At 36.0% G+C, this 12,353-nt stretch overlaps 2 protein-coding genes across 2 annotated transcripts; both read left to right on the top strand.

Moving 5' to 3' along the window:
- Positions 1-60: 60 nt before the first annotated feature.
- Positions 61-7,092, top strand: LOC147506319 (glutamyl-tRNA(Gln) amidotransferase subunit B, chloroplastic/mitochondrial-like). Its single transcript, XM_086558534.1, has 10 exons — positions 61-697; positions 979-1,188; positions 2,097-2,237; positions 2,336-2,539; positions 2,643-2,840; positions 3,630-3,698; positions 5,600-5,716; positions 6,445-6,540; positions 6,634-6,735; positions 6,841-7,092. The coding sequence occupies exons 1-8, from the start codon at positions 98-100 to the stop codon at positions 6,523-6,525; spliced, it is 1,620 nt and encodes a 539-aa protein (XP_086414660.1). The 5' UTR covers positions 61-97; the 3' UTR covers positions 6,526-6,540; positions 6,634-6,735; positions 6,841-7,092.
- Positions 7,093-8,006: 914 nt separating this feature from the next.
- On the top strand, positions 8,007-9,343 carry LOC147506318 (uncharacterized). Its single transcript, XM_086604237.1, has 2 exons — positions 8,007-8,488; positions 9,083-9,343. Exons 1-2 carry the CDS (start codon positions 8,067-8,069, stop codon positions 9,237-9,239), a joined length of 579 nt encoding a protein of 192 aa, XP_086460363.1. The 5' UTR covers positions 8,007-8,066; the 3' UTR covers positions 9,240-9,343.
- Positions 9,344-12,353: the final 3,010 nt, after the last annotated feature.

Below are 12,353 nucleotides of genomic sequence, written 5' to 3'. Positions count from 1 at the left end.
TAGTATTGGGCCCACATAAATTCCAGCCCAGTCCATTTCTTTTTCTTTCATCGTACATTCTCGTACCATATCTAGTCTCAAAACACTTGACTAGTTAATGGCTTCCATATGCTTCAAAGCAATCCAAACACGCCCTTTCTTTCTGCACCCATCAACACTCTTAACCAAAAAAACAACCACACCACTTTACTTGTGCACACTCCAAACCCAACAACCCAAACCCAGCAACCCGAACCACAAAAAACCCACCAACTCAAAACTCCTAACAAACTATGAATCTATCATAGGTATAGAAACACACGTCCAACTATCAACACAAACAAAAGCATTTTGTAGTTGCCCCTACACATATGGTTCACAGCCAAACTCAAACATATGCCCCATTTGCATGGGCTTACCTGGTGCATTACCAGTTTTTAACTCTAAAGTTATTGAGTTTGCAGTTAAACTAGGCTTAGCTTTGAATTGTAAACTGTCTTTGAATTCTAAGTTTGATAGGAAACAATATTTTTATCCTGATTTACCTAAAGGGTATCAGATTTCGCAATTCGATGTGCCCATTGCTAGTAATGGGTTTGTGGATTTAGATCTTCCTGTTGAGTTTGGTGGTGGGCATAGGAGGTTTGGTATTACTAGAGTTCATATTGAGGAAGATGCTGGAAAGTTACTTCACTCTGATACTGGTACTTACTCTCAGGTAATGCATTTTTATGCTGTTATTAACTAAATTGTCATTTTTGTTTATGTTAGATTAAGTAGTCTTTGTAATGTTGATAGTTTTAGGACCTAGTTATAGGTCTTTATGCTTGTAATTTGGGTTTTTGTGAACACACAATATTATCAGTTACTCTTTGTAATGTTCGTATGTTTGAATGATTATGTTATCCTATTGAAAATGTGTACTGTCATGAGGGTTTTTTTTTTTAGAGTTTGTAGGAAATTAGTAGGTATGTTGAAAGTATGTAGTTTGTTGTGCAGGTTGACCTGAATAGAGCAGGTGTGCCTTTGCTTGAGATTGTATCTGAGCCCGACATGAGAACTGGTCTTGAGGCTGCCGAGTATGCCTCTGAGATACAGAGAGTTGTTCGATTCTTGGATGTGAGCAATGGCAATATGCAGGAAGGATCACTACGTTGTGATGTGAATGTTTCTGTCCGTCCTATCGGACAGGCCGAGTTTGGAACAAAGGTAGCTGATATTGTATCACTTAAAAGCAAATGCTGTTTATGCTCCATGTAGTTCTTTAAAATCAGCATGTATTTTATCATTTAAGTTCTGTTGCAGTCTTCACAATCAAGTTGTTGTATTTTATGGCTTTTTGCTATACTCGTTATCGTGGCTACTTAACACTAAAAAACACTTTGGTTAGGATCACGCTTGCTGTAGTTTACGTCCTCAAGAAATTTAATGAGAAGGGGAATTATTGCAATGTTGATGAATTTTTTTCTTTTTAACTCATCAATAGAGCTCCAGTAAGACACTGCATTACAATAGTGCCTATTTGCGGAGCTTCATGAAAGACACTGCATTATATAGTGACTTTGCATGAACTGAAGAACACTATTGTTTTTCTTTTTTTTTTTTGCTTGGTAAAGTGACTTTGCATGAACTGAAGAACGCTATTTGAAGAGAGAGATAAAAATCCAAAATGAACTTTCTTTTGTTAGCATGGTCTCCCTGGTGATGTGATCATAGTAGCATACAGTTGACCTTTGATTCATCTCCTTACGGACCAAACAAGGAGCATGTGAAGGGAAAATGTTTTCGACATTGACAATGGCTATTTTCCTATTAGATTAGTGCACTTTGATTTTTTAACTAATAAAAAATATGAGAAACTAGAAAAGGTTCCTGTTTATATTTAAGGTATGTTGGGCCGAAGGTCTTGGTTCTGATTCCCACCTTCACCGGTAAAAATGAAATTTGAGGGATTAGGGAATAAAGTTATAACTATCAAATCAATATATATCTACGGTATGTTGATCTTCTTCCATTGGTCGAGGCCTTGCCAATTTTTTTCAATCCATTTGATCAGTGATATTCCAATCTATATTGACTCATATTTTGACATCTCTGTCAATCTTTTTCATTGTCAGGTTGAAATAAAGAACATGAACTCTTTTTCAGCAATGCACAGGGCAATTGATTTCGAGATCTCTAGGCAGGTTCTTCTCCATAGTCAAGGTCAGGAGGATCAAATTGTACAGGAAACTCGCCTTTGGGAAGAGGGAGCACAGGTTATAGTCATTGTTTATAAAATGCTAGGAAAACCTACTCTCGCATCTTTAATACTAATGGCTACTTATTTCTCAATCAATCATGGTGTATTCTTCAGAAAACTGTTACGATGAGGAAGAAAGAGGGGCTCGCTGATTATCGGTATTTTCCAGAACCAGACCTTCCAGAAGTAGTCCTCACAACAGAATATATTGATGGAATTAAGGCTTCTCTACCGGAGCTCCCAGAGTTGAAGCGGAGGAGATATGAGAGTATGGGACTCAGTATGCAGGATGTTCTCTTTCTTGCCAATGACATAAGTGTAGGTCATTTTCCATTGTTTCCCAGTGGTCATTTCTCCACTAGCTGGCATCTTAGTTTCCACAGTCTGACAGTTTCAGACTTCCACTTAATGGATTTTTCAGGTTTGCAGATTTTTCGACGCAGCTGTTGCAAAAGGTGCTGATGTGAAGATGGCTGCAAATTGGATTATGGGTGATATTGCTGCATATTTGAATAATGAGAAGCTGTCTATAGATGAGATTAAACTCACACCTGAAGAGCTGTCGGAACTAATAGCTTCCATAAGAGGTGGAGTTATCAGTGGAAAGATTGGGAAAGAAGTAAGTCTCTTTTTCCGTTACACTTATGCTTCTAGACCTTCTTTGGGTAAACTTAGATTCCACTAGTGAAAAACCAAATTACAACTCTAGCATGATAGAGTGGGTGTAAAGGTATTAACATAGAAACTCATACATTGGAACTAGTTTGGCACTTCTTAGCCCTGTTATAATTTGCCATCCCACCTGTATGCCCTGTTAGCCACGCATTAAGGTGAGCAATACATACATATACAAGTACAACAAATTTACATCAATATATAATTGGATGTTGTTAAGTGTCATCAATTTATTAACTGCAATTCTTTGTATTTCCTTTTTTTTTTCTTCTAATTAGGTTAGACACCTCTTAGGAATGGGTAATACAAAAAGGAAATATATAACTGGATGCTGTTAAGTGTCATCAATTTGCCTGTCCTACGTTACTGTTTTTATCATCTTTTCCTCTTATTTTTTTTCCCCATGAGTCTGTTTATATTGTTTTTTGTGATTTACTGACTGGGAGAAATAAATTATCTTTGATCCCAAAAAAAATTGTTAGATAGTTCATATGCCCACTGTTTTCAGATTTATAGTGGTTAGCTTGTTATATCTAAGTTATGTTATTTTTAACTTTTCTAGGTTAGTCACATTTGCTGTTTGAGGCATAAATCCCATAACAACAATAAGAAATATGCCTTTTTTTATTCCACAAGGTGATGACGTGAGGCAGTAGTTTTAACCTTTTTACTGGTAAATTTGTGAACTGATTTAGCCTTTAGCTTATGTTCTATATTTCAATAATACTCACAGATACTGTTTGAGCTTATATCCAAAGGAGGAACTGTCAAGGGACTGATAGAAGAAAAAGATCTGGTCCAGGCAAGTTACTCCACCTTATTAGTAAAGCATTTTCATTAACCGTTAGTTCTATAGAACCAGATTCTGTGCTTAATATTGTTGGATTGATATAAAATTATTGTAATATCGTTATTCATTAGTCTCCAATTAATGTTGTAACTTTAGACAGGGTTAATTTGAAACATTCTTTTGAATGTCAAGATTAAATAATGCAATGTTCTCATTATGAAACATTTTCATTTTGAGCATAAATCAAGTCATAATCAGGGTGGACTGGTAGAAGTGAAAGAACTGGTCCAAGCAAGGTACTCCGCCTTAGTAGCAACGCTTTCTGAAGAGTTTTGGTTTGAGAATTATTATGTTACATGGGCTGATGACTGATCTACTTTTTTGATGGATGGATTTAAATGTTAGAACTTGAGAATCAGGAATTCTGAAATGTACATCCTTTTTAATATTGAGATTGGATAGAGCATCTTTCTCATTTTGAGTATAATAAAGCTCGTAAACGGTGGCAGACCAATGGTTCTTATTGTGAGGGGTCAGGTCGACATGTGGTAATCGACCAAGAATGATGAGTACTCTTTGCTCAACGTTCTTGGATGAAACCCTATGTTCATTAGGTATTAGTAAGTGAAGGAGATGATATTTTTGGAACAAGAGGGAAAGAGGGTTGTGAACGGGATTGAGATTTTCTTCTGTAACAGAGATTTCTTTGCAAAAGATGCTTACCTCAAGGGACCATATCAAGACCCTTCTTTATTAAACCATTGGGAAACATAAAACAAACTTTCAACCATTGCTTCACAAGGAGCCACTGTAAGGAGGGATGTGGAGGTCCTGGAATAGAGATTTGAAAGTTAAATCTTGAGGGCCAGTCTTGTATATTTGCGGCCCATATATATGATACTTCAAATTTTAGGCGGTTAGTACACCCTCTTGTCCCCATATAGGTCCCTGTCTGCTCCTATATTTATAATCTGGAGATTATTTTTCACTAGTTCTGAGTAGTCGGTTAGAACCACTTGAATTTCTACATCCAAATGAAATTTATTCAAATTGCAGTATCTGTATTTATCGATCTTTTCATGAGGTACAAGCCCCACAATACTTCTTAATTGTGAAATTCTCAGTACGGTTGGGAAGTAGGTTTCATTAACAGAGATTACCTAGTTGATATTTAAACTTTTGAATTTTATTTCTGGAACTAGGGCCTCTAGTGTTCTGCAAAAATGTTGCTGGTGTCCAGTTGACATTAATAGTTTGCCAAGCTGGCATCGTTTCCCCCATATTCGGTTCATCGAAACGGGTTCTTAGCTATTTTGCACATATTTTGTTCAGGAATTTAACCAATCTGACTGATAACGTGAATTAACGGTTTGCACTTTATGGATCAGTAAACTGGGTGGGTGGGTGGTCGATTTTTTTTGGTTTCTGCTATTAATGAGTTACACCTCTTTTATGAATTTCTTAGCAGACTTAATCTTTAAACTGACATACATGTCATGTTATACATGCAACTTTGTATCAATATTCATTTAGTTTTTTCCTTTTTCTGGTGCTTGACGTATGATGGTTCGAGATCATCTTTACTTCGTGTCGTATTATTATCTTCTTCTTTTTCACTAATAAAACCTTATAGTTGATTACTTGGTTAAACTAGTTATAGCTCTTCCGGAAAGCTGAAGATTTCATTCAGTTCTCTCTATAACATATGATTACTTCAATATGGTAGCTGTGTCTTGCTGGGTCATTCATGTTAGCTATATACTTACAAGATTAGTTCCTGATGCAACAAAACTTGGAAATAGGGTTTCTGACTGGTAGATTGCTTTCATCTTCTCAGTCACAAAATAATTTCCCTGTTGTTTAGGTGCAATTGAATTTCTCATTCACTTTCATATGACGTGATTTGGAAACAGATAGTAGATCCTAACGAAATTGAAAGAATGGTAGAAAAAGTGCTTGCTGACAATCCTAAACAACTTGAGCAATATCGTGGAGGCAAAACTAAGTTGCAGGGCTTTTTTACTGGCCAGGTACTTATATGTTAAGATGTTGATTTTTATTGATAAATGTAATTCATTAGTCATTACCAACAAAAGAAATGTTATGAGTACACAGATGGACTACCCCTTAGCAAGATAGTGTAAGAGTTAATACCATCTAACCCCATAAAAACAAAGAAAATTTTGTGTACATTGTTTAATACTTGTTTTAGTGCGACCTCAAACGTGCTTTATATTATTTGCGTAATCAATTCTGAAAACACATAACTTTTTTGATACATCAACATACTATGTGTGTTGATTGCGCAAGGTAATATTTCCTCGGAGACCGACTTTTCAGTAGAAAATTATGAGATAGGAGTGTATATATAAATTTTCCCCAACCTCACAAACCATTTATAATGGGAAGATTACATAGTAAGGGCATAGAGTAACTGTAATGGAACATTCTTCATCCTTGAAGCAGGTAAAAGGTTTCCTTGTATTCTTCTATGACTATCTAATGAAGGTTCTGAAGTTCTCCACTGAAAAGTTGGTTTACGGAAAACATTCCCTTTCACTATAAAACACACCCTGTGTTTCATGCTTTCTTCACTTTTTAGAATTTGACTTTCTTTAAAATAACCATATTTTTTCAGGTATTTTTTTTTCACTTTTTTGTGTCATCTGATTTCAAGTTTGGCTCTTGCCCTACAGAATGAAATCATTATGGATGTTCCAACAATAACGGATGTTACACTTGGTCTGTGTACTTTCAGGTAATGAAGGTATCAAAAGGTAAAGCGAATCCAGTGCTTTTGAACAAGATCCTCTCAGAGAAATTAAATGCCAACAGCTGATGTTCGTTTTTGAAGGTGGGTTTATGCTAATAATTCAAATTTCTACAAAGTTCATCTACAGCTCTTAATTTTCTTTGTATGTTTGTGTATATGTGTTTCAAATTCTAGCTTAGCAAGTCGATATACATAATCACTTCAGAACCATTGCTGTCAGAGAAATGCAATGGTGGCATTGATGAAGTTCCTTGGATTCCAAGTTTTCAGCATAAGGTACGCTAAGATGTGTCTTTTCTGCCAAGTATTATCAGTATAGCTCAAACATCTGACGTCCAACCTAAGAACTGATGTGCTTGCTGTAATCTTTTCGTTGCACAGCAATAGGAACTGGTGATGACAAAGAAGGCCTTCTCTTTTTCTCTTTGGTTTGTGTTGGCGGTGGATCCATCGTAAGGTTACTCGGTGTAAATTTTTGACAGCCATGTTCAATTTTCGAACATTTAGAATGTTATTAAACCTGTTTGTTGTATCTGTATTCTATCAGTAAATCTGACTGTTTGTAAATGTTTGGTTCTAACAGTGCTAATAAGATGGATTAGATTTTGTTTAAGAAGGCCATAGTTTTGGAACTGGAAGATGTCTTGATTATTTGAAATGTCTGAATAAATAATTAATAATTAGAACATATTTTAACCTTCTAATTGGAACACATTTTGTCGGCTATCCAACTGTAATCCATAATTAGATAGCATAGCAGATGATTTTATTAATGGAGTGGTAAAATAGGTATAATGCTCCTTAGTTTGAAAATTGTGGAGAATATTTCCAGAGTTCTTGGCAAAATTGGGGTCATGCATTATCAAGGGAATTAATAGCATTAATACACACTATAATCCAACCAGGAATGAATTAGAATTCTCATTTTGAAATATCATATAGAGGCTGGCTTAGAGATTCCTGGGTGTAGGATATTTTCAATTCACCTGGGAGGCAACATCAAATTCAATGTTTCATATTATTAGGGGATCATGGAGCTGTTTTTAATGCATTTTAGTGATTTTACAAATCTAGTACTGCTGTAGAGTGGCGACTTAAACTAATTGTGATTTTGGCGATATTATTTTAAGTCTATTTTGTTTGGACGTACTACTAAAAGTTGTAATAGTGAAGCTTATGAATTAGGCAATTAGCCAAGGAGGCTAGGAACAATCTGGGATGTATTAATATCAGTCAACAATGAGGTTTAACTAATCGAAAACAAACGAGATAGATATGTAATTTAAGAGGGTACTCCAGTGGTTTTAAATTTTATTAACTCTTATATTCCCATTGCTGGATTTTAGCGAGGTCAAATTCACACACTTTAGGAGTTGAATTGGTCATAATAAAACCTGTGCCTATATTTAGTATTAGGGGAACAGGCCAGAAAAAAACTGTCTAACGGCTCGAAGGGACCTAACTTAGATGTTTCTGGTTAGTCCTTTTGATAAACTTTAAGAAAATGGCTGTCCAATCTATATTTGGACTGCAAAATTTTGCAAAATAGTTTATTCTGTGAAATGTGGTGGTTGTTATCTGGTGGTGGATGACGGAAAGCAGATGACATGGATGGGGCAACCACAACGGCAAGGAAGATCATGGTGGTTGCCGATCCTGGTCGTGAGTCCGCTGGTGCACTGCAATGGGCTCTTTCCCATGCCGTGCTTGAACATGATGAATTAATACTCCTCCACATCGAAAACTCTGGCTCTTGGCGAAACACATTCACTACCTTCATCAAAAGACCTTCCTCGGGTGCTCATCACACAACGTCGACCTCTATAGAAGGTGGTGGGGGAGATCTTGAATTTCTGGAGCAAATGAAGAAGGCATGTGAAGCTCTACAGCCCAAAATTCCTGTACATATAGAGAGGGTGGATATGGGGGGCAAGGACAAGGCCTCTGCTATTCTCTCGCAAAGCAAGAAGCTCTCCATTGATGTGCTTGTAATAGGCCAGCGACGTAGTATCTCTAATGCAATCTTAGGGTAAGCATATCTAATTGCAGCTCATTCACTTTTCCAAAGAACCGTCTTCATTTACATAAAGGAGTCCGAATAGCTGTTAAGCCTTGCAAAATGTCATGTTTCCATGGCAAATAGCTATTCGGGCTCTCGCACATGGAGGCAACTACACGTAACATGGCCATTCAGGTTATGGACAAGCATTATATACATCCATTTTGAATCAACGCATACACTATGATATGATTTCGGAAACAATTGAGAATTCACCAGCCATGTCATGTCATGTCATCAAGGAATTTACATTAGAAGCAGTTCTTTTTCGAAATAGCACTTGGTGCAAAATTAGAACTTCTGCATGCATGTCGAACCCTCACAAGAGATTACAAATTCACGTATCACAAGGTCAAAATTCTCAACGAAATCTTGAATTGCAATTCTGGTAGCTTAAAAAACAAAATCCACGTAATAGCAAATGGTCCACTATCGAATTTGGAACTTGTTTCTTCAGTAATGGCCGGCCTATGTAAGCATGCAATTGAAGTTAATTGTATCTGTTGCAGGTTCATACCTATGATTTATGAACTTGTTTTAATCAACATGTATTTATTTGAACAGATGTAGACTGAGTGGTCACAATAATAAAGGGACGGAAACAGCAGAGTATTTGATTGAGAACAGTAAATGCACATGTGTTGGAGTCCAAAAGAAAGGGCAGAACGGAGGATATGTTCTTAACACCAAGACGCACAAAAACTTCTGGCTTTTGGCATAGACGACGAATTAACTGAGTCATTCCAGCAACTCACTTTAACTTCTTCAGATCATCATAGTCATTCTCATTCTTCTCTCAAAGCCACGATTTCACCTAGATGTGGTTTGTTCACAGTTAATACATTTTTTTGCTGGAGTTGCAGAGGAAATAGCTCAAGTTCATCAGCTAAGCCAAAGTGATCTGAGATTAGTTCCGAGCTTTGGCTAACATTGTTAACTATTGTCTCCATCTCTCGTTCTTTGTTATAAATTTGAATTCTACTCTATGTTTCTCTTTAGTCATGTATATGCATGTTATATTCCTTGATAAGTTTTCGCCAGCACGGTGAAGTGTAAATATGGAGGGTACAAAAGTCAAAACATGCACCCAAGTACCCAACACAAGGTGACAAGGATAGGAGAGACTGAAGAGTATATGCATTTTCCATTTACTACGAGGCAGGAAAAATCCCAGAACAAGTTCTAAACAATTGGTCAATCCCAGGAGTAGAGTCGTAGCCTTCGTACTGGATGAATGATGCACTTATTATTTAGGCTAAATCTACCGTGCGCGAGATGTACTGAAACTAATGGTGCGCGCGTTTTCTAGCCACACATTTGCGAGGGTAGAACCGGAACAAACCGGGTGAACAAGTCAATGCAACAAAAAAATCACATAAACTACTATTCCGGATCAACAAGTTAATCCAACCAAAAAGTAACAAAAAGTACATAACATTCGAGTATGATATATATAGAGATTCCAGTGCTAATATGACATATATAGTGTCATATATGAGATAACATTATCAATCATATAAAAAGTGAGATAACATTCGAAAAGACATATATAGTGTCATATCTATCTCGGATTGTTGGTACCGAACGTATAAAACTCTAATTGACATATATTATAAAAGTGACATAACATTCGAAGATGACATATATAGTGTCATATCTATCGGTGAGTATCTAAAATTATATGATATAACTCCTAGGAGGTCGGAAGATCTAAAATTATTGTGAATATACCTTTGGTTCCTCCTCGTATGATGAGGACTTGCCGATTAGTACTAATTACGATGTGAGATTAAGAAACCAATTCTTGATTGTAATGCGTGGGGAGAAAGGGACTATGAACATCTCATTATTCATAGCTACCGAACTATGAACAATTCTACTTTCCTAGAGATGTTTTACAGATAATCGCGACGCATTCACTTAACAATCAATGTTCATAGTCATGAGCTATGAATATTCTTTGTTCATACCACAATTCGATTATGAACAATGATTGTTCATAGTTCGGTAGCTATGAACAGTGATTGTTCATAGTTCGGTAACTATGAACACTCAATGCTATGAACAATGAGTGTTGAGCTATGAACAATGAGTGTTCATACCACAATTGACTATGAACAATGATTGTTCATAGTCGTGAGCTATGAACATTCTTTGTTCATACCACAATTGGACTATGAACATAACAGAAGGTTGGAGCGCTTGCAGAGAAATATGTCATATGTTAACATAACATTCTAGTATGACAAATATAGTGTTATATCTATCTGTGATTCTTATGTTATACTACCAAACGAATATATTATAAAAACCTGACATAACATTCGAAATTATGACATATATAGTGTCACATAACATTTGAGTATGACATATAGTATCATATATATCGATTGATCGTTAGAACTTATGACATACTACCAATCAGATAAAACTCATACTAGCATATATTATAAAAAGTAACATAATATTCGAATTATGACATATATCTAATTGTGATTGCTTTCGCTTATGAGACCCAACGTATAAAACTCTTATTGACATAGCTTATAAAAAGTGACATAACATTTGAGTATGACATATAGTCATATATATTAGTGATTGTAGCGCTTATGACATACTACTACCAAACGTATAAAACTCTTATTGACATACTATCCTCTTAAACAATTGTTTTATTGTACCATCCATAAAGTATGATATACTTTCTGTTTATAGAACATGAGTACGATATACTACATCCTATATGAGATTTTTTATAACATATATCCAAGCTTTTTACAATGCAATACCGGGTAGTAGGTCACGTACTCTGTACTCTATGAAATATTAACTTATGAGTAATACTCATCACACCCCGATTGTCTCTCTACACACGGCAAATTTATTCCAAAAAAAACTGGTGCTGCTCTCTCTCTCTCCACACCCCATTTTTTGTTAATATGACCATTATAACCTTAAATAACTCTCTCCACACCCCATTGTAATTCAAACGAGCTCTTCACCGTACTTACTACTCCACGAACACTCCTACCACTCATGCTCTTTGAAATTTCTCCCCTCCCTCCTCTTTGTTCTCTTAGGTTAGTCTTGAGTCACCCACAAAATTGTTGTTATTCCCACCAAATTTTCACTTTAAGAATGGACTCATGTCTTTGGAAGCAACGTTCAAGATAAATTCTCCGTCAAAATCAAAATGATAACTTTGATTAGTGTTAAAAGTGACATGGAGTCACTTTAACACTATTGCAATCAAATTATTATTCGATGATGAAATTTACAACAATGTTGAAATTAGCTATCCCGATATGACCGAATCATTTACAACAATTGAGGTAATAATGTAATTTGAAAGCTTGTATTTTTATTTATTTTATCAATAACTTAGCAAAAACAATTTTCGCCAATAGTATCTAAGATCAAGGGTTTACGCAGTCTTGAAGATCGTCACTCGTTGATCCGATGGTGTTCGACCGGTTGGTATGATGTTGGAGTTGTGGTTGTGATATCAAGGTCGATAATTCGGGACTTGGGCTAAGACCTAGAGTTTTCTTGAGTTCGCGAAAGAGTGGAAAATTTAGACCATCCGTAAAGCCGAAAATATTGAACAAAAAAAACCAAAGAATATAGGCAATCCAGTTCAGAAGAAATGTGGTCATCCATTTGTGTTGAAAGGGGAATTACTTAAACGAAGGTGGATGGATCTTGAAAGTGTTATGTGTGGAACTCATAATCATACTATTGGGGAGCATCTTATTGGTCGCGTTAAATTAAAATTCGGTTAAAAGTCAAGAAAAAATGATTGTTCAGATTTGTCTTTGAGTGGTGAACCGCGCGT

Source organism: Coptis chinensis, chromosome 4 (assembly GCF_015680905.1).
Source record: "Coptis chinensis isolate HL-2020 chromosome 4, ASM1568090v1, whole genome shotgun sequence".
In the NCBI taxonomy this organism is placed as follows: domain Eukaryota; kingdom Viridiplantae; phylum Streptophyta; class Magnoliopsida; order Ranunculales; family Ranunculaceae; genus Coptis; species Coptis chinensis.
This window is presented reverse-complemented; position numbering and strand designations above follow the sequence as displayed.

What these genes read in the sequence shown, in the direction of transcription:
- LOC147506319 (XM_086558534.1), top strand. Translation starts at nt 98, where the DNA reads ATGGCTTCCATATGCTTCAAAGCAATCCAAACACGCCCTTTCTTTCTG. An exon ending in ATACTGGTACTTACTCTCAG is followed by an intron (nt 698 to 978) that starts GTAATGCATTTT and finishes TTTGTTGTGCAG; the next exon opens with GTTGACCTGAATAGAGCAGG. An exon ending in TTTGGGAAGAGGGAGCACAG is followed by an intron (nt 2,238 to 2,335) that starts GTTATAGTCATT and finishes TGTATTCTTCAG; the next exon opens with AAAACTGTTACGATGAGGAA.
- LOC147506318 (XM_086604237.1), top strand. Translation starts at nt 8,067, where the DNA reads ATGGATGGGGCAACCACAACGGCAAGGAAGATCATGGTGGTTGCCGAT. An exon ending in ATCTCTAATGCAATCTTAGG is followed by an intron (nt 8,489 to 9,082) that starts GTAAGCATATCT and finishes TTATTTGAACAG; the next exon opens with ATGTAGACTGAGTGGTCACA.